The sequence below is a fragment of the Anopheles arabiensis genome, chromosome 2 (genome assembly GCF_016920715.1).
Source record: "Anopheles arabiensis isolate DONGOLA chromosome 2, AaraD3, whole genome shotgun sequence".
NCBI lineage: Eukaryota > Metazoa > Arthropoda > Insecta > Diptera > Culicidae > Anopheles > Anopheles arabiensis.
The window spans coordinates 24526100-24551239 of record NC_053517.1 but is presented as its reverse complement, the minus strand read 5'-3'; the positions used below and the strand labels follow the sequence as shown (position 1 = coordinate 24551239).

Sequence of the window (25140 nt, the reverse complement as noted above, 5' to 3'; positions counted from 1 at the left end):
CCGAAAAGATTCTCCCACAGGGTTCGCAGCGTCGCTTGAATGTTGTCCCCTTCTCCCGAAACTGAACGACATCTCTGCGCGCTCTTGGCTCTCTCTCTCTCTCTCGCATTCGTGCGCGCCTTCCCATCCGTTTTAAAACGAGCAAGCGATCGCTCGCGGTTCGCACAAGAGCTCGGTTCGGTTGCTGCACTCCTTTCCCGGTGCATGTGCCACGAGATTCAGACCTCCCCCAGGCCACGCCGCGCTGCTGTTCTCGCGTGCTTGCGTGTGCGACTCGCGGGTTGCTGCGCCACCGCCACCGGCATTATGCAACCGGTGCGCCGAACGACCGAACGCAATGGGGAAGAGAAGCCTCCTCGCGCGTCGCTCGCAATATGAAAACCAGCGCGCTGCTTTCGGTTTCAGTCGAGCTCCAGCATCAGCCGCAACCGGACACGGCTGCAAAGCATACAACGGTCCCGTTGATATTTATTATTAGGGGTGTTCCATTCCGATCGGATCGCGCTCAGTGACCGTTAACTAGAAATAAGAATTAAAGGTTTGTGTGTACTAACCAATCAATTAGTGAACGGCAGGAGGGAATGTGTGGTGTGCAACAACCATTTCTACCAAACCAGAGCTTTAAAGCTTTCTGTCCGGGTAGCTTCTATTTGTGTGTCGCAAAACGTGCCTGATCTTCGCAGCTAAATTAGAGCGCAAAGAAAAGAGGACAAACCCAGTCGCCCGTTCGCCCCGTCAGTGTACAGTGTGAGTGTGTGTATCTGTGTGTGTGGGGGGTATTTTTGGCACATATTTCGCTCGAGACCTGTTCGCGTTGAGTAACGCCTATCGATCGGACCGGAGAAAGGCACGAAGATCGCCCGTGCGGTCAGGTGAACCAGTGTGCGGAGGGGCCTGCGTTAAGGCACAAGCCACGGTGTTACGATCGAATGCAAACATGCAAATATAATAAGCGATCGTTCGCATCGCGATCATCATCAATATGATGAACGCGTGAGGCAATACGTGTGTGCGGCGGCGGCGACGATTTGGTGGCTCAGTGTGTAGTTCCATGCGTCTGAAGCCGAGCGCCCGAGCATAAGCATGGGAACGGTTTTGGTATTTGTTCAAAACACAAGATACGCTGCGCTTGCCGCATATCGGTCATGTTGGATTGACGAGCAGCATATGGCAGAGCACGCAACATTCATGTTCAGTTACTACACACCGCGGTTTCGTCAAACTGCTACCGGCTGGTAGCATCTTCGAACGCTCTCGCCCGCGTGTGCATGCGCAGCCCGTGCACGGAAGAAAGCAACGTATCGACGCGCGTAATACCGCGCGTATCATCGATCGCACAAAAAGCGACGCGTTCAAACAATCTTATCGAAATCGCGGATGTCTTTCAGGGCTATCGGTTTTCTCAAGCGAAGGTGTTGGCTGTGTACACACTACACAACACCCGACGGTGGCGATGCTGTGAGCCTACACGTTTGGTCATGCACGAAATGGTTGTGACACAGCACTGGCTGACACTGATTGGTGCTTGATTGGTGGGCCAATGCCGACCCCCTTTCAGCAGCACCTATTCCCCACGTTCATTGTTCATCCATCGAAAATTAGTTCACTGTATGTTTACTTCCTTTCGCAGGATACACGCGCGGATACAGCGTTCCACGGGGAACGGGACATCCTTAAACGGAAGGTAGGAAAGAACGGAAGCTATCTTTAATACGCTGCCGAAGGTCACACCGGCCACCGGTTTCGCCAGACACGCGTGCAATGTACGCGATCCGCGTGCTGATCCTGTCGCTCGTTTCCATCGGCGTCCACTCCAGCTATGCCCTGCCACCGTCCACGTTCGGCGAAGCCTTGGCCAGTGCTGGCCAATTATCGAACAAACTGAAGGTAAGCTAGAAGTGGCAACACACAACGAATTTATCCACAAATAGGGAGCGTACAGCGAGTGGGTGTCACTTGCTGGGAAGAGAAGAGGTTCGTCGCTTGCCGCTACGTTGATGTCTTTCCTTTGCGAGTTTGAATAATGCAAACACCTTTGGAAGCAGTGATTTTAAATGCCGATTTTTCGATGCACATGGGTGTTGGCATCTTTCGTTTAATTTTTTTATGGTTTTTTTTGGAGCATTCACTTTTCGTGATCATGTTCAGGTTGCTGCTGGGTAAATGGGACCATGGGTATTTTTAGAAAGCTCTTCTACTGTCACTCACACTCCAAGAGACGTGACATTAATCAGTGGAAAAAAGGCCCAAGAAAGACAAATATTACTTTGCAAGCATATATCCATCGTCTTGGCGGCCAAGGGAGTGCTATTCAAATTGGTAGAAAGTGGCGTTTGGGTAAAAATAAATAAATAAAAGGCATCATTCTTAAACTGCAGCTAAAGCAAAAGTTAAATATTTGACCACTTAATGCACGAACCAAACTTTCTGGCTAAAGATAAAAGTGAATGCAAGCGCGAACAGCTGACCGAACAACGATCAACGATCAACGTACGGTGTCAGCGCAAAAGGTGCGAAGGCTTTCACCGGGTCCACACTGGGCACATACATCTCCTAGCATATTTAAACAAACTTGTCAAGCTTTGAACTCCATTCTTCAATTAGCAGTTGTGTGTCGGTGGGAAAAAATCGCGTATCAATCAGTGCCGCCTTTTACAGCCTTGCAGCCCTCTAGTCTGTCTGCTTGCCTAAGCCGGCCCGCGCGTGACCCTGAAGGGCTCCTAATTAATCTTCATCTGCACTAAGACGTGACGTGCCCTTGTCCTTATGCTTTATTAATACGGCATAATCTTTCACCATTCTGGCGCTATTAGCGAGCGTTTTTTTTTTTTTTGTCCACAAGCGGACAAAACGATTGCTCTAAGGCGAGCTAACAAGTGTAGTGGAAGCGCTTGCAGTACAAAGAGATCAATCGGGGAACTTGTTGGTTTCTTCCACCCTTTAAATCACAACCACGGATAATGACGCACCAACATTTGTCTACCGTAAACAACGCGCAAACGAAACGATTGAGTCACTAAACATGGAACGTACATTAGCGGCGTTCGCATCAGGTGATCCTCCTCCACCTTCTGCAAATGAAGCAGAAGTAACCCCCCAAGCAATCGCTTCTCGTCAAACCACCGTGCACTGTGAGCATTGAAAATTGACACAGAAAATGGCAAATGACATACCTTCTCGCCCTGCCCACCAGCGAGCGCCCCTAACAGTACGTGACCTCACGATGGTAAGTGTACCAGTCGCGGTGTACTGCTCGCTTAACGTATCTTCCCCATCTCCACCGAAGGCCACCACGGATGCGGAAAGCAAAGAAGGTCTCGGTGAACTCCGGCACACCCGCCCGGCACACACGCTCTCCTCCGTAAAACGCTCCCGCAAGCGAACGCACAGCAACCGATGCGCGGATGCTAGTGTAATGCGATGCACCGGAGGATGGAAAGCAATAGTGAAATTGTGTGCCCACGGTCACTGATCGAAGGGGAGGGGGGGTTAGGGCAGCGGGTGGCAAAGAAAACATAGCGAAAGAGCGTGTGGATGGGGAGAGTGCGGTGGAGAGGAAAGAAATAACCTTTCTCAATGGCAAGGTTACGACCGGCACCGGGTGATATCTTTTTGGGCGGAGGGAGGGATAGAGGTGGCAAAAGCAAAACTCTTGCTTTGACTGTTAATTAATGCCCGGGGTTGCCGAAGCGACGACAACAACAGGTGCATCGAAGGCCGTACAACATTACGCGATGGTGCACTGGAGCGTTTGAAGGGGTAGGAACTGCTTGATACTAGAAGGGGCCCTGGCTGTAAGCCTGTTCTGCTGTATAGTTTTCTCTTTTTTGTGTTTTTTTTCAATTTGTGCATTTATCATATCAACCACGATCATCGTGTTTGACTTCTTAACCTTTCTTTTTATTGCTAAAACATACAGGGTTTTCCAGGGGTTAGTTAGTTGTGGAACATTTCCTTTACTCTTTCTTATGGGAAGTAAATTTCATACGTTGGAAATTGGACTGTTGGAATTTCTTATTAGATTTGTCTAACTAGGGTTCTGTAGAGTCCAATTCCTATTACATTTGGTTCATTTCGCATAAAAAAGAGTCTCTTAAGTGTCACAGCTATGAGAACTCCTGGAAAACCCTGTAATCTATTATATCCGCTATTTATCTGGTATAATGATCAGAATAAGTTCTGAGCAGCCTTAACCTGTCTCTCTGGGTTTCTGGGCCACTTAATTCCACAACTGTTAGACCCACTGCGGCCATCGTAGCCTTCTGGTTATTTATTTACGTAACAAGGTGCATGACAAATTGGTTTTTCATCAGACATCACATCATTGGCACACCCAACGCACTAGCGCTCAAATTGAGCCATTAAAACCCATCCAAAGGAAGTTGATTGGCATCGAACGGCAGCTTTTCAAAAGTCTCCCTCTTTCGCGTGAAATTAATATTCCCTACGCAAGCGGTACCATGGGGGGAGGGGGGGGAGCAGGGGGAGAAATGGCCCAACTTTGTCTAACCGCTCTCTTGCACCCTTCCCACCGGAACCCGAACAGGAAACGGCGGCATGGAAAACGTTCACCGGCATTGCACGCGACTCCGACTCGATCAACTCGCTCGTGCGCATCATACCGCGCACGACGATGGGTTTCGTGCGCGACGTAGTTAGCTCGTTCAAGCGCGAATCGCGCGCCATCATCCTCACCAAGAACGGTGCACTGGAGGGGCGGCTGCAGCAGGTAAAGGGCGGCGGGTCCGGTTCGTTCTACGCGTTCAAAGGCATCCGGTACGGGCAGGCGCCGGTGGGCGAGCGACGCTTCCGTGCCCCGCTGCCGGAGGAACCGTGGAAGGGCATCCGGAGCGCAACGCGCGAAGGATCGGTCTGCCCGCACCGCAACATGATACTGGATAACTTCAAGGGCAACGAGGACTGCCTGTTTCTGAACGTGTACTCACCGGAGCTGCCGATCGGTGAGGACAGCCCGCAGCTCCCGGTGATGGTGTGGATCCACGGTGGTGCGTTTTCGTTCGGCTCGGGCAACGCGTTCCTGTACGGTCCGGACTATCTCGTCCCGAACGGGGTCGTGCTGGTTACGTTCAACTATCGGCTCGGACCGCTCGGCTTCCTAAGCGTTGGGCGGGATGCGCCGGGCAATGCGGGCTTGAAGGATCAAGTGCTGGCCCTGCGCTGGGTGCAGGAAAACATTGCCGCGTTCGGGGGCAATCCGGACGATGTGACGATATTCGGCCAGTCGGCGGGGTCCGTCTCGGTGCAGCTGCTCACGCTGTCGCCGCTGTCGAAGGGCCTGTTTCACAAGGCGATCGCCCAGAGCGGTTCCGTACTGAACCCGTGGGCGATCGCACGCGACACGAAGGAGCGAGCGTTCAAGCTCGCTCAGCTGCTGGGCATTCGGACGAACGATACGGAGGAGCTGCTGGAGCAGCTGCGCCGTGCCAGCCCGCAGAAGATTGTGGACGCCGCGCTCAAGACGCTTACCGCGGAGGATGTGCGCAAAAGCATCGGGCTGCCGTTTGTGCCGTCGCTCGAGAACTGGACCGGGGAGGACGCATCGGAGGAGGAGCCGCTGATTGTGGAGGAACCGCTGGAGTTGCTGAAGAGCGGTCGCTATCACCACGTGCCCGTGATCGTCGGGTTCAATTCGCACGAGGCGATGCTGTTTATGCGACGTAAGAGATCATGCGATCGTGTGGAGGGGGAAGAACTAGTAGATGGGTTAGTAACGGGTTTTCTATCTCTCTCTGTCTCTCTCTCTCTCTCACTGGTTCGGAATGTTTGGAATGCAAGGGTTGCGCAAGGATCCGAACCTGCTGCAAACGATCGACGGTGACTTCGAGCGGCTGATACCGCTGAACCTGCAGCTTGACCGGGAATCGGACGAGGGCAAAGAGTTCGCGGCCCGAATGAAGCGCTTCTACATGGGCGACCGGCACGTCTCGAACGAAACGGTACAGGAGATGATGAACGTAAGTGTGTGCCCGGAGTGTGTGCGTAAGAATGGACGAGTCAGACACTAAAACACTAACCCACCGTCTCTTTTCCTATACAGCTCATGTCGGATGTGATGTTCCTGCACGGCATCACCGACTACGCCCGGCTGCACGCGTCCCACAACGGGCTGAACTCGACCTGGGTCTACCGGTTCGCGTACGACGGTGCGCTCGGCATCTACAAGCGGATACTGGGCATCGACTGGCCCGGCGCTTGTCACGGGGACGAGCTCGGCTACCTGTTCCACTTCGGCGTGCTGAACCTGCGGCTCGACAACACCTCGCCCGAGCTGCAGGTGATGCACAAAATGACCCGCATGTGGTCCAACTTTGCCAAGTACGGGTAAGTAGAGTGGATGGAGCAGGCTTACATTAAGGGTGCAGCATGTTTTGGACCGTTTTCGTACGGTCACTTCGTTCCCTTATCGCGCTCCGCACGTCGGGCGGGATGTGAAAGGCAGCAGCTTTTCGCACAGCGTAGCCTTTCCCAACGTAGCCCAAGGTGCGTGGTGGTGTGGTGGTGGTTGGTGCGCATCTTCTTGCCATTTGTTTGGCAGGTATTTTGGCTGTGGTCGTCGAACTGCTCTTTTATTGCAACGACTTTTTTGGGTTTTGTTTTGTGCTGGGGCTGGAAGTCACGTTTGCGCAATCGTTTCGGACGGTTCGATGCGATGATTTCACCGTTAGCGAACGCCGTTAGGACATTTTCGCATACTAATCAGCGGCCGGAGATGCGGGATGGACCGGTGGCAGTTGGACACCACAGTCGGCTTGAAAAGCGGACGGTCAAGGTTGACACCCAAGTGGCCAGAGCAACACAAACCAAGCCGAAAACTAAGCGATAACATTATGCTCAAGGTTATGATACTGTTGCGTTTGCGGTTTATGATATGATCACGATCGCGCGCTAGCAGCTTTGTGATGTTGTAAAGTTGATTATAATACGAAAATGAGAGGGAGAGAGAGAGGCACCATTACAAAAAAAGCCGCCAATTTTGTGGCATTTTCCAGGCTTTGATAAAGGTTGATTGTTTCGCGTATGACTTTTAAAATTAAATTAGCCTTTTTATCATTTTGCGAAAACAAAAAATCACCAATTTCGTCCCCCCCCCCTCTCTTTTACCATGCAATAAATCGCTAACGATGCGTGTGCATGTGAAACGAACACGCGGATGGGATAAAACCGTCCGTCACGTTGTTCAGCCAGGTTTAATGAACCGTGCGTAACCTCAATCGTTTGGCCACTCTGGCGTGCTTGGCTATTACTTGCTGCGTCAACGCATCGTTGCAGTACCCCCTAGAGCCCTAGGTTAATGGGCGCAAATAGCACCGACCCTTTCGCGCAATCATTGGCATCACCGGCCATCGCTCCATCACTCCGGGACATCCCGAAAGGGTGACCCCATTTTGCCGAAAACTGACACACACTGCCCCACAGCAGCTGATCATAACAGCCACCGTGGTTACCCAGCCCCTCGGGGGGAGGGAGCGTACGTACGCACCTTTCTGCTTTGTTTTGCCCCCCGCGAACCGACCTTCCCGTCGTTTTCTTTTCGGCCGTTGTAACACTTTGCAGTGCGGTTGCACTCAATGCGGCCAGGTCAACGGGGTCAGATGGGAATGGGTTTTTGGTGTGGCCACATTTTAGACAATTTATACGAACGTTTTTAATTTGCGCTTGCGCCTGGGTGGCAGCTGCGATGAGACTTTTGAGAAGGGTTTTGTGCCCTTTTTTATTACCAGCAGAGATAGAGTAGTACACTGCACGATGCAGCACGGGGTTTTGGTCAACAGGATGTAAAGGGCTGTTCATTTACAGGGGCGTAGGCTTTCGCAAAAGTAAATGTTAAATTAAAGCTTAAAGTGATGCAGCTTAAGAAGAGTTGCTCCAGCCGTTCTCTTTTTTTCTGTATGTGTGTATGTGCGCTGATCGTTACACAATCCGTGGAAGTGGAATAGTAAATTAATAAGCACAGGACGGTTTACCGCAGCTGCTGCTTTGGGTAACAATGAAATGTTAATTGGGCTGAGTGAGTAAATGTGACCCGATTTGAGCAGAAACGATAAAAAAAACCTATCCAGTTGGTTATCATAATCTGCATAAATTCCTATTGTAATGGAAATGCTTGGATGTGCAACAGCTTCGTTTAAATTGTTTTTTTTTTTGAATTTATAATTATGAAATTTTCCCTATAAAACCTAAAAAAATTGTTAGATGTAACCTTGGAGGACTCTTATTCAGGGAGGATCGTTTTCTTTTTGACATAACGATCTAAGCGATCGGTGATCTATGCTGTCGACGTATATAATACAAGACTTCCTATACTTTTTTAGCACCACAAACCCGGATGGTTTGCCCTTACTATGATGGGGACAGTCACGAAAAGAATTACTTTCGGTTTTATACGCGCCGATGTGTCTGATGAGTAGATCAATGATTTTCGCTTAAGATCAATAATTTCCCATAGAATTATAGAGCTACACAATCAAGATCAAAACGTACTCAAACGGACATTTCTTGCGTTTAAAACTTGTTCAATTATTGGTTTGACAGATTGTGCCAATTGAAATTTACGCATTACAATATATTACAGGGTTTCCCACGATTTGATAATAAGTTCCCATGATTGTTTGATGCGTTCCCACGATTTTTTGGTCGTATCCCATAGATTTTTGGTTCGTTCCCGTAATTTATTGGTATTTTCCGATTGGATATCAAAACAATTGGACCAAAAAATTCTGGGAAACTACAAAAAAAATCGTGGAAACGCACTAAAAAAAATATGGGAACCCATCAAAAATTGATGGGAACCATCCAATAAATCGTGGGAAACCCTGTAAATAATCAATAAATGATCCAAAAGACGCACGAGCTGCGGTAATTGATTTTCTGGTAATATTTTGATCAATTAAACAATATGGAACATCACATCTGGTAACAGTATCAAGTTAATCAGTTTAAAGATGTCAAAAAATTGTGAGTATCAACCCATAAAAACCATGTTTTGGGACAAACACATTTATAGATTTAAATGGATTTGTACCGGTTACGGGTTGTACGGGAAATGACTTACTCTTTAAGGTTGTAAGTTTGATCAGTTTCAGTATATTGATCTGAAGTTATTACCAGTTGTTCTTGAATTTTCAATCTTAAAGAAATTGCCAATACAAAGAAATTTGAATTTTCAGAACAAAGATGACCCATTTTAAGCCGTAACAGTTTATTGCAACGGATGCCGACGGGTGCATTGAAGCAATTAGTATCTTATCATCGAGTGAGGGGCAATTGTCATTAAAACTACGCAAAAAAAAACAAGCACACCGCACGCGTATGCTACTAATTGACCACTTACAGCTACGCTATTATGTTATTTTCACACATGCTTAAGTTAAGCGCGGCACACATTGCGCACAGCGAAATCTTAATTTTATCCCATCTGATTGCTAGGTACTCTCGCTTATGTTTGCGTTAAACTAACATGACGCTTGCGAGACTTAACATAATAGAGAGGGAGAGAGAGAGAGAGAGTATGTGTGTGCCGTTGGAATCTGCTAGGGCATCAAGGGAATGATGATGTATCCGCGTGTATGTGGAATGAAGAAGTTGTGCGTGAAGAAGTTATGCAAAATTTAAAAAAGCTGCAAAGCAAGACAATAACCAAAAGAGAAAAAAACACACACATGTTTCTACACACAATTGGGAGCTAATGGTGAAGTTTGCAGTAGATAACACCTTCTACCGATGGATCGTGCTCGTGGCGGGATATGGAACAACTCCCAATTTGTCCGAACACCAGCCAGCCCACATCTCGTGCTGGAACCGTTTTATTTCGATGGTTTGCAATGTACCACATGCACCACACACCCTGCCCGTCCTGGCAAATCGTGGCAAACCGTGAGGGTGGGCCCCAAAACTAGGTACAGGTACGGTACTGTTTAGGATTTAGATGCGCCAAAATGTAGGCAATTTGTTGTACACGTGAATTAAGCCTTAAACCTATAGCAGCGCCATCTCGAGGCAATAACACAACTACTCCACACTTCATAGTAGCGCCATCTACGTGATTAGTTATGTAAATCATGGGTGATGTATTGGCTAATAATAAGAAACATTTGTATGTTCACGGAAAGAGGGGAAATTAAGCCCCAAAATGTAAACATCGCTAGCGGAACACAGCACTTTGGAATAAGTACCCCAAGAAATACATGCAGAATTCAGTTAACAGCACAGATTGTGGAATCAGAATTTATTGTTCTATATCTTCAAATCACCCAGCTGGCAAATCTTGTACAGAGTCCTTGGCGGGTAGCTCTTACTTGACACTTGTCAGCGCTCTCAGGTGTATTTGGTATCGTGCTGATTTTTGCTCCCTTTGAAACTCGAATCGCGAGTTTAAGGTAAACTAGTGTAGGGCGCAATCCTACACATTTTGGTCCTTCGAACCGGATACCGGCCAGGCCGGTAAAGTAAGAGTGAACCAGTGAATTGAGGTGCGTTGTATTGGACAACGGCCACGCCGTGTGCCGTTGTCAATACCACTACCTCAAAGAATGATTGGCGTCAGTGGAAGTTTCCGTCGCTGGCCACGCCATGTGCCGTTGTCCAATACAACGCACCTTTATTGGGATGAGTTGGCGTCCAGTGGAAGTTTCCGTCGCTGGCCACGCCGTGTGCCGTTGTCAATACAACGCACCTCAATTCACTAGTTCACTCTTACTTTACCGGCCTGGCCGGTATCCATTCGAAGGACCAAAATGCAGATCAAGCGATTCTCCAAGCTGGGTGATTTGAAGATATAGAACAATAAATTCTGATCACCCAGCTGGCAAATCTTGTACAGAGTCCTTGGCGGGTAGCTCTTACTTGACACTTGTCAGCGCTCTCAGGTGTATTTGGTATCGTGCTGATTTTTGCTCCCTTTGAAACTCGAATCGCGAGTTTAAGGTAAACTAGTGTAGGGCGCAATCCTACACATTTTGGTCCTTCGAACCGGATACCGGCCAGGCCGGTAAAGTAAGAGTGAACCAGTGAATTGAGGTGCGTTGTATTGGACAACGGCACACGGCGTGGCCAGCGACGGAAACTTCCACTGGACGCCAACTCATCCCAATAAAGGTGCGTTGTAATACAACGCAATTGCGTCAAGCCGTCGCTAACCACTCACTGTTCACTGGCCATTGCTGTGATTGCGCCTGACTCGCACAAGATCGTTACGCCAGCTGCCAGCAGGTGATCAGAATTTATTGTTCTATATCTTCAAATCACCCAGCTGGCAAATCTTGTACAGAGTCCTTGGCGGGTAGCTCTTACTTGACACTTGTCAGCGCTCTCAGGTGTATTTGGTATCGTGCTGATTTTTGCTCCCTTTGAAACTCGAATCGCGAGTTTAAGGTAAACTAGTGTAGGGCGCAATCCTACACATTTTGGTCCTTCGAACCGGATACCGGCCAGGCCGGTAAAGTAAGAGTGAACCAGTGAATTGAGGTGCGTTGTATTGGACAACGGCACACGGCGTGGCCAGCGACGGAAACTTCCACTGGACGCCAACTCATCCCAATAAAGGTGCGTTGTATTGGACAACGGCACATGGCGTGGCCAGCGACGGAAACTTCCACTGGACGCCAACTCATCCCTTTGAGGTGCGTGGTATTGGACAACGGCACACGGCGTGGCCAGCGACGGAAACTTCCACTGGACGCCAACTCATCCCTTTGAGGTGCGTTGTATTGGACAACGGCACACGGCGTGGCCCAGCGAGGAAGACATCCACTGTCGGCCAATTCATCCCTGAGAGTGCGTTGTATTGGACAACGGCACAAACCTTGGCCCAACGAGGAAGACATCCCCTGGCGGCCAATTCATCCCTGAGAGTGCGTTGTATTGGACAACGGCACAAACTTGGCCCAACGAGGAAGACATCCACTGGCGGCCAATTCATCCCTGAGAGTGCGTTGTATTGGACAACGGCACAAACTTGGCCCAACGAGGAAGACATCCACTGGCGGCCATCTCATCCCTTAAACTGCGTTGTATTGGACAACGGCATACGGCGTGGCCCAGCGAGGAAGACATCCACTGGCGGCCATCTCATCCCTGAAACAACGTTGTATTGGACAACGGCGTACTGCGTGGAAGCCTGTGAGGAAGACATCCACTGGCGGCCAATTCATCACTGAGAGTGCGTTGTATTGGACAACGGCACAAACCTTGGCCCAACGAGGAAGACATCCACAAACGAGCAACTCCTATCGTCAATTTTGCGGTGTATTAGACATCGCCTTGTGTATTCATCACTACATCAGTAGGAGAAGCATCTACAAGTCATCATGCCAACAACTAGATCCACATCGCAGCGTGTAGAAGACCCTGCATCACAAGAAGAAGCACAAGCTGCACCACAAGCGGCACCACAAGCTGCACCACTAGCTGCACCAGCTGCACCACTAGCTGTACCAGCTGCACCACAAGCTGCATCACTAGCTTCACAACAATCTGCATCCCAAGCTGTCGTCGCTGAACAAATGTACCACTATGGGGATGATGAATCTTCGGCCACACAAAGAGAGCTTAAGACGTTAAGGCTTCTGCATTCCAGTATGAAACGCAAACTCATTCAGCTACTGGAAGAAGTCACAGCAAATACAATCACGGCATCTACCCATAACGTCAAGTGGCAATATTTGAACGATTTAAAAGCCAAGCAGAATGCAATATTTGAAAAGGTAATTGCCCTAGCTCCCGCTGACATGGAGCTTGACTTTGCTGAAGACGAAGCATACTCGAAGATTTGCATTCAATTGGACACATTGATTGCACGTGGGACACCGAGTGCCGCATCTGCTCCGGTGAATCCAGTGGTAATAGCACCGTCACACCATCTTAACATTCCCATGCCAACGTTCGATGGAACGTACTCCCAATGGCCTAAATTCAAATCAATGTTTTCGAACATTGTGCAGCAATCTGGTGCTTCTGATGCCGTCAAGCTTCATCATCTGAACAAGGCGTTGATTGGCAATGCAAGTGGCATTCTAAACGCAAGCATCATCGCCGGAAACAATTTCGTCAGTGCTTGGCAGATACTAGAGGACCGTTACGAAAATCCTCGCGTAATTGTTGACGGACATATTTCGGGCTTGCTTCAAATGAAACCCCTCGCCAGAGAATCTGCACGTGGACTGCGTGACCTAATGGAGACGTGCAAAACTCATGTAGACGGACTGTCTTACATGAAAAAGGAGATTGATGGTACCAGCGATTTAATCATCACCCACATCTTGGCGTCGTGTTTCGATCCAGAAACAAGGAAGCTGTGGGAACGTACTATGACCCGAGGGCAGTTTCCCGAATTGAAGAGTACGCTCGAATTTTTGTGCAGGCAATGTGATGTGCTAGACCAGTGTGCTCCAGACAAAAGCGAGAAAGGCAAGGTGGCAGGTGCTAAAGCTTACACATCATCGGTACAAGTCTGTAAGCTTTGTCGTGGCGAACAACACACCATTGCACAGTGTCCAGATTTCCTGGCACTCTCCGTACGTGAGAAACAAGCTAAGGCACAAACTCTTCATCTATGTTACAATTGCCTTGGTTCCGGACATTCATCATTGAGGTGTGAATCTAAGAGGAAATGTCGCCATTGCAACAGACGTCATCACACGCTTCTTCACATTGAGCTGAGCAACGATACGGCAGAGACGGAAAATGTGCCATCTACCTCCACGCAGTCATCCCAAGCTGGTTCAACTACATCACAACCGACCGGAAGCCAGTTTTCACCTCAGGTTGCCTTGAGTGTGAATGGAGAGGCTACCTCCACTGTCCTGTTATCTACAGTGATCATCAACATCATGGACGACCAAGGGATTGAGCATCATGCACGAGCATTACTGGATAGCGGTTCGCAATCGAACTTCGTGTCTGGTAGACTAGCCCAACTACTGCGGTTGCCAAGGAAACTTGTCAACATTCCTCTATCGGGCATCGGTGGCAGCTCAAACATCAACGTCCGACATGCGGTACGAGCCACAATTCGATCCCGCTGCTCCAACGATACGTTCTTCGTCGATTTGCTGGTTTTGCCCAAACCTACTGCAAATTTACCAACCCGACCGGTAAACATCAGCAACTGGAACATCCCGGCTGAATACATCTTGGCAGATCCGACGTTTAATCAGCCTGGAAGTGTGGACGTCATTCTTGGTGCCGAGATGTTCTACGAGTTCTTGAAGGAGCGTCGTGTATCTTTTGGTCAGCATCGTCCGATACTTCAAGAATCGAAATTCGGCTGGATAGTGAGTGGAAATGCACCCGTTGAAACATCTGCCGATCCAACAGTGTGCATGACGGCGATTGAAGATACGACTGATGAACCGAATTTGAGGTTGGAGGAACGTGAAACTACTACGAGTGAAGACATCGAGTCCCGATCCAATACGATGCAGTGGTTCTCAACTATTGAGCATCGTGTGCAGCAGAAACCAGAAACTCGACAGGTGAGCATCGAGTGTAACAACGAGTGTCAACATCTGAGGCCTATCAGCAAGGTGGCAGCAGTAAACCTGACGAAGGCGGATCTGGATCGAGTCTTCGGATCATCTACCGTGCCGACAACCTTGATGGCGACAAATGTGTGTCGTCTCAAACCTCGTTTCGTAGCTGCTATCATCGGTGAACCTCCGGATGCTGATGTACTGAAGGGTGTTTCAGAACACAACCCAGCAGAACTTCCAAGAAACCGTCTCAACCCTTGGCGGCAAATGCAGCAACGAAAGATTTGGTATTGATCTAACAGTGAGTTTGGCAAAGTATATCGTAATCGTAAAATGGGACATACAAAATCGACAGGGAATTTGAATTAGGCAAGAAATAATTTATCTTGTAAGTGTCCATTGGCAAGAGATTTCAATGTATCCCGCGAAAGTACCTTCAATAGGATGTTCATTCAAGAGTAGTTACAGTGAGTAACAGTTAGGGCACAACAATAACAAAACCAATAGATCATACGTGTTTCCTAAACCAGGTTAAATTGGTTCCAATTTAAGGTGGCAGAATGTTTAGGATTTAGATGCGCCAAAATGTAGGCAATTTGTTGTACACGTGAATTAAGCCTTAAACCTATAGCAGCGCCATCTCGAGGCAATAACACAACTACTCCACACTTCATAGTAGCGCCATCTACGTGATTAGTTATGTAAATCATGGGTGATGTATTGGCTAATAATAAGAAACATTTGTATGTTCACGGAAAGAGGGGAAATTAAGCCCCAAAATGTAAACATCGCTAGCGGAACACAGCACTTTGGAATAAGTACCCCAAGAAATACATGCAGAATTCAGTTAACAGCACAGATTGTGGAATCAGAATTTATTGTTCTATATCTTCAAATCACCCAGCTGGCAAATCTTGTACAGAGTCCTTGGCGGGTAGCTCTTACTTGACACTTGTCAGCGCTCTCAGGTGTATTTGGTATCGTGCTGATTTTTGCTCCCTTTGAAACTCGAATCGCGAGTTTAAGGTAAACTAGTGTAGGGCGCAATCCTACACAGGTACGGTGGACTTACAGTCGGAGTATGAGTATGAGTGCGTTCAAAGTGCAGCAAATATGGGGGAGCAGTTTGTTTGGTTTTGTTTCGCATTTCCTTATGTAATGTTTTTACAGCCCCACCGACCACCGATCAACCCCGTGCGGACTGTGTGTGTGGTTCGCGAAAAATACGCTCTTGGCGTGGCGTGGTGTTTGGAAAAACTCGATTCCCTGCGAACCGGCTTTCCTTCGCACCTTTGCGGCACAACAGCCGCCCTCGAACTGTACCGCCTATGGGGTGCGGTACAAGACCGACCTGCTGCTGCTGCACTGTAGCTGTTGGTAAGCCCATGTAGGTATAGTGTCCGCAAGCAGCACTAGTCCAGGGTTACGTCCAATTTTAACCTCTGCCAAGGGACGAAGCTATCGATGGGGCTCGTTTTTCGCGAAGCCCCAATAGGGACCATAGCGTGTGTGATGACGCCGGTTCCGAAACTCGAGCCCCACTGCCCAAGAGCTTGCTGACCCTTGCGGCACATTGGCGATCGTCAGCGTGCTTGAGCTGTTGCCGTCTGTCCGTGTGTATGCTTGTGCAGCAACAGAAAAAGTGGTAGTAGTAACAGCTTAAATGCACAACCTTATTTTCGGAGGGTGTTATTTCCACACGATACGCGGTGGGAAATTTGCACATCGTTGCTTTGCGCACTGAGCGCACGCTGGGCCTGGGTTGTGGTAGAAAGTTTGGCCCAGCCCAAGCAGCTGGCTAGTGGGTAATAGAGTAACGCCGGCTAATTTACCATTCGCTGCACCTGTACACCGGCAGGGAGAGGGGGCCGGTTAATAATAATGTCAAAAAACCATCCAGCAATGAGGCAACGTGGCAACGGCAACATAAAAAATCAATCAACTAACAGCGCTGGCTACTGTCCCGTGCAGACTGGCTTTAGATGGTCCCACCGAATCGAACCAACTGCAACCAGATTCCCCAACAAGGGCTTGATTGATGACCATCACGAATGGCGAAAAGGTGGTGCGAAGTAGAGAGCCAGTGCTCAGGCCCTCTGCACAAGTGTGGTGTGTCAGGTCGTGCACTGCGAGCCTTAATTATAAATCCGGCGTGCCTATTCTTGTGCGCACACATCGTCATCATCCTCATCATCACCACGCTGCAGCGATTTATCAATCCATGTAGGCGATGCGGCGTGCCACGTGCTCTCGACAGATGGCGCACCAATACCGTCCATTTTAACGCGCGCGACATTGTATCGGCAAGAAAGCTAATTAAACTTTTCTCAATTCGTTACTGGTGTTGCACTAAGAAAGAGGAATAAGAACAATTCGATGCCGTTGTTAATGTTTCTTTTCTAGCTGCTATTAATTTCATTGTATGCCTGCCTTCCCCTATATTGACCTTTTTACTTTGACGATTTGAAATTTCAGCAATCCGACCCCGTTCGGAGAGGATGAACTGCTGCTGGGCATCACCTGGCCGTCGGTCATACCGAACACGATGAGCGAGCTTCCCTATCTGGAAATTACCGGCGCGCTCGAGCGCAAAAATAACCCCGAAGCGATGCGGCTACAGTTTTGGGACGAAGCGTTTACTAAGTACAATGGCAATTTGCTGTAATCCGGAACTTAATAGTACAACGAGAGGGAGTGGTCGCATGCAGCCAGTGCCGGTGTAGTGTGTTTGTATGTGTGTGTGGATGTGAAATATTACAATTATTAGGTGCTCCGTACACAAAGTGCATTCGAAGGTGGAATATAGCTTTAGGCAAATTTGGCTAGCCATAGATGCCGGAAGGGCGAAAGATATTAGGATTGTTTAACTCCCCAAAAATGTCTACACTGTTTCTCAGCGCGAATACATACCCATACACATATACGTTGGGGGGGTTTTATTAATTGCATTAGCATTTCCTTTGCTTTAAGCTGTAGAGGTTAGGCATAAGCGTTGCTTTTACCGTGCTGGATTTAGCAGATGTTATGTTTCCACCCACTATAGACAGTAAGTTAGGATAAAGAACTACAAAAAATAGCGAATGTTTGGACACTTCTTTACCGAGGACTGAATGTTGAAAAAATGGATTTACAAATAAAATTAAAAAATATGAAACTACGAGTACTGATTACTTTTTTCTTAAATTTTGTACCTATTTTGCAAAGCTTTTTTTAAAAACAGCTGACTATGGGAAGGGTTTCAGCACAGCTTCAAAGAAACAATCGTTTAGGAAGAAATTTTGCCTAGACTTCTCCACTCTTTGGTAAGGCGGAATCGCTATTATCGATCTGATAAATCCTCATTAGTCTGTAAGCTAATGGTGTTTTGTTAGTTAAAATAATGTGGAAAGAAAAAAAAATGCCGTTTGTGACAAAAATCAGGAGCGTAATATGGTGGCACACACCAGCAAAACCCACAAAATCTATTCTGCAACCTAACGGAGAAAGGCAATAACGGCCTAAGACATCGGTTTAAAATTCAAACATGCCTACTATATATGTGTAGTATTTTCATAGGACCAACCCCATCCAGTTCATGTTAGTGATGGGCGGGTCGACCCGAACCCACCGGGTCGGAGCCACCCGTAAGCGACATCGGAGTCGTACGGATGCACCCGAAAGATACATGTAGGTTCAGTTGGAGCAACGATTCCGATAGATCGAAGAAACTATAAACAACTCCGACCCGTTGGTGCAGCGACTTCGGATCTAGTCGGGCCAAAGAAGGTTTAGTTCGACCCGTTCAGTTCGGTGCAACGAGTTCGGGTCGACCCGAATTATCAGTAGGTACGAGAAAGCATAAGCGAGGTATTGAGCCTACTTTGATCCGACCCGAGCAAATCTTGCTGCACCCACGGGACGGGATGAACCTATCCGAACTCGTTGCACCCATGGGTCGGAATCGATTCCGACGGGCTCGCACCCGACTCCGGGTCGGGTCGTGAAATGAACCGAATGACCCATCACTAGTTCCTGCGCGTTTGACAATCAGATGGTGCCGTTCAAAATGTCAACAAACCCATGTCGGTGTATTAGTAAGTTACCACCTTTCCGTACACGATTTGCTTCAAAATAAGCTAAATTGCACAAAGAAAGGAGCACAGGCTTTCCGGAATCGGATGCAAACTGAAGTTTTGCGGAGTCGGTCCACCGTTTGGCAATATTAATTCGATTGTAGAGCATGGCAGATGAACGTAACTTCCGGTCAACGTACTACGAAAAGGTCGGTTGTCGGGGTGTGGAGGAGAGAAAATCGCTCGAAATCCTGTTGAAGGAGAAACCTCTCAATTTGACCAAGCTTACACAGTTCTGCATACGCTTTACCGTACCCAAAATACATCGTACCGTGCTATGGAACTCGCTGCTAGGTAAGGGAAATGCTGGCTGGCATGGATTAAAGGGGCGGGATGTACTGCACGGAACTCTGTTTCTCCCTTCAGGTGTTACACCGGTTTACGACAAGTCGCGAGAATATGTGATGGAACAACGAGTAGCCGTGTATAACGATCTACTAAAGGCGCTGAAAATTATGCGAATAGTGGACGAGAACACACCGACATCGAGGGTGCTGTACGCGATGTGGCTGCTGGAGAAGAAACAACTGTACCTTGGCCGAGACATCACTGTAAGTGTGCAGGAAAGACAGAAAAGGACATTTAGCTGATGCGTAGCTCTGTACTTCCAGCAAGAAAGCCATTTCTGCAACATCACAAAAGTGCTGCTAGAAATATTCGACAACGACATCGAAACGTACTGGATGGCGAAAAGTCTGTACGACTACTCCGAGGAGGTGTCGTTGGAGATGGGGAAGCTGTCCGACCTGACGTACACGATACTGGAAAAGGAAGACAGCGGGCTGTACATCCATCTGAAGTCCTGTGATATGCTAACCGCACTGCCGCTGGCCGACTGGTACCGGTCGTTCTTTGCCGGGGTACTGTCGGAACCGGCCCTGATCCGCATCTGGGATAAGATCTGTGGCGGTGCGATTAAGATCGTGGTGTTCGTGATGATCGAAATACTGCGCATGCTGCGCAGACGAGTTCTGCGCTGTGTTGATCAGAAGAGCCTGTTCGAGTGCATCGACAGTGTAAGTTAGACTGGAGCCCAAACGAGGGTAAGAAAATGTTTATCTAAGTTTTCTTTCTTTCTTCCTCATTTTAGATCAAGAACGAGCAAGAAACGGCCGATATGATCGTGAACGGGGCAATCGAGCTGTGGCAACAGAACAAGGGCCACGAGTACATCCCACAGTCAAAAGTGAAAGCACTCAGCTAAAATGCAAACGAGAAAGCTGGTTAAGACCATCTCTCGAAGAGAGCTGTACATTCGGCAAGCGCGTTATGTTTATGTTTTATTTTTATTTTTTAAGATACACTTTTTAGTGTTGTGTTCAAAGCAAGCCCTGTACGTTTGTTCTTTTTTTTAGTATAAGCAGATAAGAGATACATACTAATCGCACATGTTAACTCATACCTTTTGACTATTCATTTGCTCTCGATGCGTCTGGTCCATTTCGAGCTGCTTAACGCGCGTGTAAAAGGCGGACCCGAGCAGCACCACCACGTTCGACGTCCACCAGAGGAATGATTTCGTTTCCTGATACCACGATGTGGCTATCACCGTTTGGGCGCACGCTTTAGCCGTGCCGGAAATGTTATGCGTCAGCGGGGACGTTACCTTGATCTGGAGCGTCGTCACAAAGCCGATGGCAAACCCGCAAACGCCTCCGATCGTCATCACGCCCCAGAACCAACCCTCGAACAAATGTTCATAGTTTGCCACCTTCTGCACCTCCCCGTTGATCAGCATGAGCGGAATGAACAGCACGGCCGAGTAGACGTTGTTGTAGTAGCTTAGCAACCAAACCTCCTGGTTGACGTGCTGCAGCGTGCGCTTGGTGTGGATCGAGTACAGCGACAGGCTGAGCGAACCAAGCACACCGAACACGGTGCCAATCAGTGAGAACGATTCGGTCAAGCTTTCCTGATCGACACCGATCCAAAAGCCGGCCACAATCATCACACAGCACAGGCACGCTTTCGGGCTGGTCTTCTGGCCTAGCAGCGCGTACGTCAGCAGCACATTGAACACGGTCGTCAGCGAACGGCCGACGTAGTAGAAAGCCACGCTCACGTACTTCAGGCAGAGATTGTTCGTCGCTATCATGGCGGTGAACAGTATCGAGAGCGGAAGCACCTTGCGGAAGGTTTCCCTATCGAACGGATTGCCCTCCGGAAAGGAGACGGCCCGTGGATACCGCTTGCTCAGCATGCTCATGGTGAAACATATCGTCGACGAGGTAAGCACCTGGAACCACGTCACAAAGAGCGGTGCATCGAGCTTGAGCCCGCTCAGCAGGGCCTTGTTCACAAATACGGTAAGTATAGAGATGACCCTACAGACAGGAAAGCGGTTACAATTAGTTACCTCTGTTTTGTGCAAGCTGGGCCGTGACTCACCAATAGGCCGCCACAACGACCGCTATCCGGATGTATTTGGTGCATAAATTCTCCTTTTCCAATGGCTGATACATGGTTACGCCGGGAAGGTGTTTGATTTTCTAGGCCCACTTGAAGGCAACTATCATCTCGGCCTTGCGAGCTCTCTCAGTCTTATCGATAGAATTCCGCTTTGTTTTATTGGTTTACCTTGCACGGGGGTTCCCTTTTTTCGTTTCTGCACCAGATTCGTTTTGTTTACAAAATTGCTTCTGGCTGACAGCTGTCAAAAGGCGCAGCCGGCTGTAGGAAACGTAAACAACGGCAAGCACCGGATGCCGGAAGCGTGGTTGTTGCAGTGAATTCGAATGAAAAATAAAAAATGTCCATTCAGCTAGGAAAGCTATGTTCACGTATTATCGAGCAGCACTTTGGGGAAGTGGTGCGAACGGTGGTAGACGATCTGTTCGCATCGATCGCGAAACCCTTGTCGCAAATAATACGATCGACCGGATTGACCAAATCAGAGGTACAGTAAACATCCCACGAAAAGGCTCTCTCCCCTTCTATTTACCATCGCCAGTAATTGCGTTTCGCTTCGTTTTAGGTATGCAAATCGTTAGCCATTCTGATCAAGTTCAATATGGTAGGATTCTCGCTAAACAAAGCCCGCACCGGGTACGAGTATCGGCTGCTTTACGATCGCATAGTGATGGTATTGCGCTATCCCCGCTACGTGCACCTGATACAGACAAAGTTCGGCCACGAATCGGCCGTCCTGATGGAGGAACTACTCCGCTCGGGTACCCAGTGCGCCTCGTACATCATCGTCAAGTCAATGTCGAACGTGGACGGCAAGGATAACAACACGCTAGCCTTGCTGAGGGACAAATTCGCAGACCTGGCGCAAGAAAACTACATAACCCGTGCACCGGAACCGAAACCGTCCGACGGTGGTGCCGACCTGATGGAGCTGTGCCACGACATTCCCAATCCCTTCCTAATGCCGGAGCTGGATTTGCGCGTACTGAAGGAACTGCACGAAGGCAAAGCGGTCAAGGTGCCGGACGAGGACGTGCACTGGGTGGTGAACGTGGAGCAGTTTCACATCGACTTCCGCAACACGATCATGGTGACCGCGATCGAGCGGTTGATCGATAGCAATGCGGGCGAATGCATGAAGTACCTGCTGCAGCTGATGCGCGAACGCACCAACCCGTGGGAAGCGGTGTCGAACCCGATTGCGCTGGTGGATCTGCGGCAGCGCTGCGAACGAAAGTCGCAGAACGTGGAAATGCTGCGCTATCTCGACCAGTACATCTCGGTGATGGAGTCGAACGACTATCTGTCCAAGTTCGACACCAAGGGCGGCGGCCAGTTTACCGTGAACGTGAAGCGCATCTTCGAGCAGCTGACGTGGGCCTGCATCGAGAACATTATCGTGGAAAAGTATGGCTCGAAGGCGGCCCGCATCTTTCGGGTCGTGCGCATGAAGAAGTACGTGGAGCAGGAGGACATTCAGAAGGAAGCGATGGTGCCGGCGAAGGACGCAAAGCTGCTGACGTACAAGCTGCTGGAGGAGAACTTTTTGCAGATTCAAACGTTCCGCAAACCGGGCGGTGGAAATTCCGGTGCACCGAAGTCGTTCTTCTTGTTCTACGTCAATCAGCCGCAGATTGTGTCGATGCTGCTGGAGCTCAGCTACAAGGCGCTGTACAACTCGATCACGCGCCTCACGCACGATAAGACGGTCAACAAGCGGTTGATCGAAAAGAGCCAGCGGTTGGAGAGTATTGTTGAGACGATGAAGGAACGGGGCGAGTCGGAAGCGTACATTAACGAGATCCTGGAGACGCTCACACCGCCGGAGCAGGAAATATTGGCCAAGGTGAAGCTGCGCGTGAAAAGTCTGTACAGCGCGGAGATCGGAATCGACGAAACCATCTTCATGCTGAAACTGTACCAGGAATATCAGAAATAAATACCGAATCGTAACAAAAGAGTAATCGTTTCTGTTTCAAGGAAGGTGTGTGTTTGTTTTATTTCACGCAAAAAGAGAGAATCGGCAGGCCGTTACGCTTCCGCAACGAACTCGCCTTCCCGAGGGCGAAGGAGGCGCGCTTAGGCCGAAAGTCGGTTGCGTTGATGCTGCTCCCATTTGACCAGCGGACCGTGATCGTTGCGGAACTGGACACCGCATCCGTCCGGCACCAGACGACCCTCGTCGTTGTGCTTCTGGTACACGTCGCGGTCGTACTTGGTGAAGCCCCACTTCTTCGAGACGAAGATCTTCTGGCGACCCGGGAACTTGAACTTGGCACGACGCAGCGCCTCGATGACCTGCGCCTTGAAGCGGTCGCTCGAGCGCACCGACATGATTGGCTGGCCGATGTGGACGCGAGCCACCGTACCCTGCGGTTTGCCGAAGGCACCACGCATTCCTGTTTGGAGCCTGTTTGCGAGAGCGAGACAACAGGAGAAAAGTGTAGGAGAATGTTGATTAGTCATTGCGCGACACAATGGTAAAATGTAGTGGGGTTCAGCGATGTAATTAGGAAAAAGGTCAGCAATTGTCAACGTGTATAAAGGGTAATCAGTGGAAAGATTCATAACCCAATGCTCTGATAATGGCAAATATCATCACGGTGGAAGGAGGAGGCGGAAGTAACCGCGCAATGGAAGCGTCATTCGCGGAAACGCGCAACACTTACCGATCAGCTCCGGCACAGGACAACATCTTGTTGATGCGGATCACATGGAACGGGTGCAGGCGCATACGGATGTGGAACTGGTCCTTGCCGCAGAACTTCACCAGATACTTGTTGCAGCAGATACGGCCCGCCTCGAGCGCCTCCGAGCTGAGCTGCTCATACTCGTCCGACACGAGATGCACGCAGAGCGGGAAGTCCTCCACGCATGCCTTCTTGCGGCCCAGATCGAAGATGCGGATTTTCGGATCCGGAACACCGCGACAGAAGCGCGATTTCGGGTAGGGTTTGTTTTTGCAGTAACGATAACACCGAGCCGGGCGGCGACCCATTTTTTCCGATACACACGTGCGATTCCTCCGACGTACGAGGAAAAAGAGAAATGTGTGCCTGTCAAACAAGCTGACGCATCGTGAGCGGTGGAGCGGCGGGTTGGCTCATTGCGCGCCTGCTTGGCGGACTGTCAGGCCCGTTTGACAGACGATGGCGGAGTAAAATCAGAAAAATCTTGTGAAAAGCCTAATTTATTTCTAGTTTTCTTTACGGAAAATGCAAAAGGTGTTCATTTTATAAAGATCTTCAAATTGATTCATGCCTGTATCGAATGTAATTTCCCCTTTTCTCAATGGTTAAATATTACTTCAGGATGGTTCGTGCCAATCTGGCAAAAGGCAAGAAAATCACAGAGTGGCCGTTTTGGTCAAGTCATGTTACAATTTGCTGTCACGAACACTGTAATTATTCGTTTGATATGGCAAATATTGAATAATTAAGTCTAAAAATATTAAGAATATTTTTACTAGAGCGAAACAAATCCATAAAAATTTAATTCAATGCCAAAAAAAATGTTCGAAAAAGGGTTCAAATCATTCGAACATTCGATGCTGTCAAGGTGTCTTTATTAAGGAGGTGAATTGTTAGCGCGTTTTCCGGGCGCCATCATTGAGTATTGTTATGTCAAATCGCATACAATTTTCTATACCCCCCTACAGCCCTCCCCGATTTTAATACCGGAGCCCCCAGTATTGTTATGTCAAGTCGTGAAATGTCAATTTGCTCTGAAGCACTTCACCTCCTATTATCCATACACCTTGGATGCTGTCACCGCAACGTCACCACTTTTTTATCAACTGTTCGCGAAGGAAAGAAGAAAAAGAAACAAGAACACGAACAAGATTTGCTGGACTCGGTGGTGGCGTTAATTGTTTCCCCGGTGTTTTCTCCGTTCGGTTCCGTGGACAATCCGCGGTCTGGTGTAAAATGCCTGTGTAACAACCTGCCGCTCGGCAACCTGCATTAGAAGTACTGCAACACGGGTGCCTCGGTAAACGGGCCAAACGCGGAATCGGTCTTTTTGTCGGCTTTTCGTTCGCTTTTTACATCTTCCTCCTCCTCCCCGGGTTTTGCTGGACACGGGGTGCGTGTGTGTGTGTAGGTGTGCTTAATACGGTGACGTGAAAAAGC

General features: G+C 48.9%; 5 protein-coding genes across 5 annotated transcripts; 3 read left to right on the top strand and 2 right to left on the bottom strand.

Annotated features, from left to right (window-relative positions):
* The first annotated feature begins 352 nt into the window (after positions 1–352).
* LOC120894828 (esterase B1) lies at positions 353–17649 on the top strand. The gene is made up of 6 exons (XM_040297673.1): positions 353–538; positions 1631–1887; positions 4547–5678; positions 5797–5975; positions 6059–6342; positions 16965–17649. The coding sequence occupies exons 2-6, from the start codon at positions 1762–1764 to the stop codon at positions 17152–17154; spliced, it is 1911 nt and encodes a 636-aa protein (XP_040153607.1). The 5' UTR covers positions 353–538; positions 1631–1761; the 3' UTR covers positions 17155–17649.
* Positions 17650–18533: 884 nt separating this feature from the next.
* Positions 18534–20000, top strand: LOC120894272 (TBC1 domain family member 7). Its single transcript, XM_040296757.1, has 4 exons — positions 18534–18895; positions 18968–19152; positions 19213–19617; positions 19692–20000. Exons 1-4 carry the CDS (start codon positions 18709–18711, stop codon positions 19803–19805), a joined length of 891 nt encoding a protein of 296 aa, XP_040152691.1. The 5' UTR covers positions 18534–18708; the 3' UTR covers positions 19806–20000.
* LOC120894270 (GDP-fucose transporter 1) lies at positions 19869–21212 on the bottom strand. Its single transcript, XM_040296756.1, has 2 exons — positions 20990–21212; positions 19869–20925 (listed from the first exon to the last, which is right to left on the bottom strand). The coding sequence occupies exons 1-2, from the start codon at positions 21061–21063 to the stop codon at positions 19998–20000; spliced, it is 1002 nt and encodes a 333-aa protein (XP_040152690.1). The 5' UTR covers positions 21064–21212; the 3' UTR covers positions 19869–19997.
* Positions 21213–21238: 26 nt separating this feature from the next.
* LOC120894269 (DNA-directed RNA polymerase III subunit RPC3) lies at positions 21239–22974 on the top strand. The gene is made up of 2 exons (XM_040296755.1): positions 21239–21497; positions 21576–22974. Exons 1-2 carry the CDS (start codon positions 21351–21353, stop codon positions 22947–22949), a joined length of 1521 nt encoding a protein of 506 aa, XP_040152689.1. The 5' UTR covers positions 21239–21350; the 3' UTR covers positions 22950–22974.
* A 3-nt stretch (positions 22975–22977) lies between these two features.
* LOC120894273 (60S ribosomal protein L10) lies at positions 22978–24062 on the bottom strand. The gene is made up of 2 exons (XM_040296758.1): positions 23680–24062; positions 22978–23420 (listed from the first exon to the last, which is right to left on the bottom strand). Exons 1-2 carry the CDS (start codon positions 24006–24008, stop codon positions 23090–23092), a joined length of 660 nt encoding a protein of 219 aa, XP_040152692.1. The 5' UTR covers positions 24009–24062; the 3' UTR covers positions 22978–23089.
* Between the last annotated feature and the right edge of the window lie 1078 nt (positions 24063–25140).

What these genes read in the sequence shown, in the direction of transcription:
- LOC120894272 (XM_040296757.1), top strand. Translation starts at nt 18,709, where the DNA reads ATGGCAGATGAACGTAACTTCCGGTCAACGTACTACGAAAAGGTCGGT. An exon ending in ACCTTGGCCGAGACATCACT is followed by an intron (nt 19,153 to 19,212) that starts GTAAGTGTGCAG and finishes CTGTACTTCCAG; the next exon opens with CAAGAAAGCCATTTCTGCAA. An exon ending in TGTTCGAGTGCATCGACAGT is followed by an intron (nt 19,618 to 19,691) that starts GTAAGTTAGACT and finishes TCCTCATTTTAG; the next exon opens with ATCAAGAACGAGCAAGAAAC.
- LOC120894273 (XM_040296758.1), bottom strand. Translation starts at nt 24,008, where the DNA reads ATGGGTCGCCGCCCGGCTCGGTGTTATCGTTACTGCAAAAACAAACCC. An exon ending in TCCTGTGCCGGAGCTGATCG is followed by an intron (nt 23,421 to 23,679) that starts GTAAGTGTTGCG and finishes TCTCGCAAACAG; the next exon opens with GCTCCAAACAGGAATGCGTG.
- LOC120894270 (XM_040296756.1), bottom strand. Translation starts at nt 21,063, where the DNA reads ATGTATCAGCCATTGGAAAAGGAGAATTTATGCACCAAATACATCCGG. An exon ending in GTCGTTGTGGCGGCCTATTG is followed by an intron (nt 20,926 to 20,989) that starts GTGAGTCACGGC and finishes TCCTGTCTGTAG; the next exon opens with GGTCATCTCTATACTTACCG.
- LOC120894269 (XM_040296755.1), top strand. Translation starts at nt 21,351, where the DNA reads ATGTCCATTCAGCTAGGAAAGCTATGTTCACGTATTATCGAGCAGCAC. An exon ending in CCGGATTGACCAAATCAGAG is followed by an intron (nt 21,498 to 21,575) that starts GTACAGTAAACA and finishes GCTTCGTTTTAG; the next exon opens with GTATGCAAATCGTTAGCCAT.
- LOC120894828 (XM_040297673.1), top strand. Translation starts at nt 1,762, where the DNA reads ATGTACGCGATCCGCGTGCTGATCCTGTCGCTCGTTTCCATCGGCGTC. An exon ending in AATTATCGAACAAACTGAAG is followed by an intron (nt 1,888 to 4,546) that starts GTAAGCTAGAAG and finishes GAACCCGAACAG; the next exon opens with GAAACGGCGGCATGGAAAAC. An exon ending in TCCAACTTTGCCAAGTACGG is followed by an intron (nt 6,343 to 16,964) that starts GTAAGTAGAGTG and finishes TTGAAATTTCAG; the next exon opens with CAATCCGACCCCGTTCGGAG.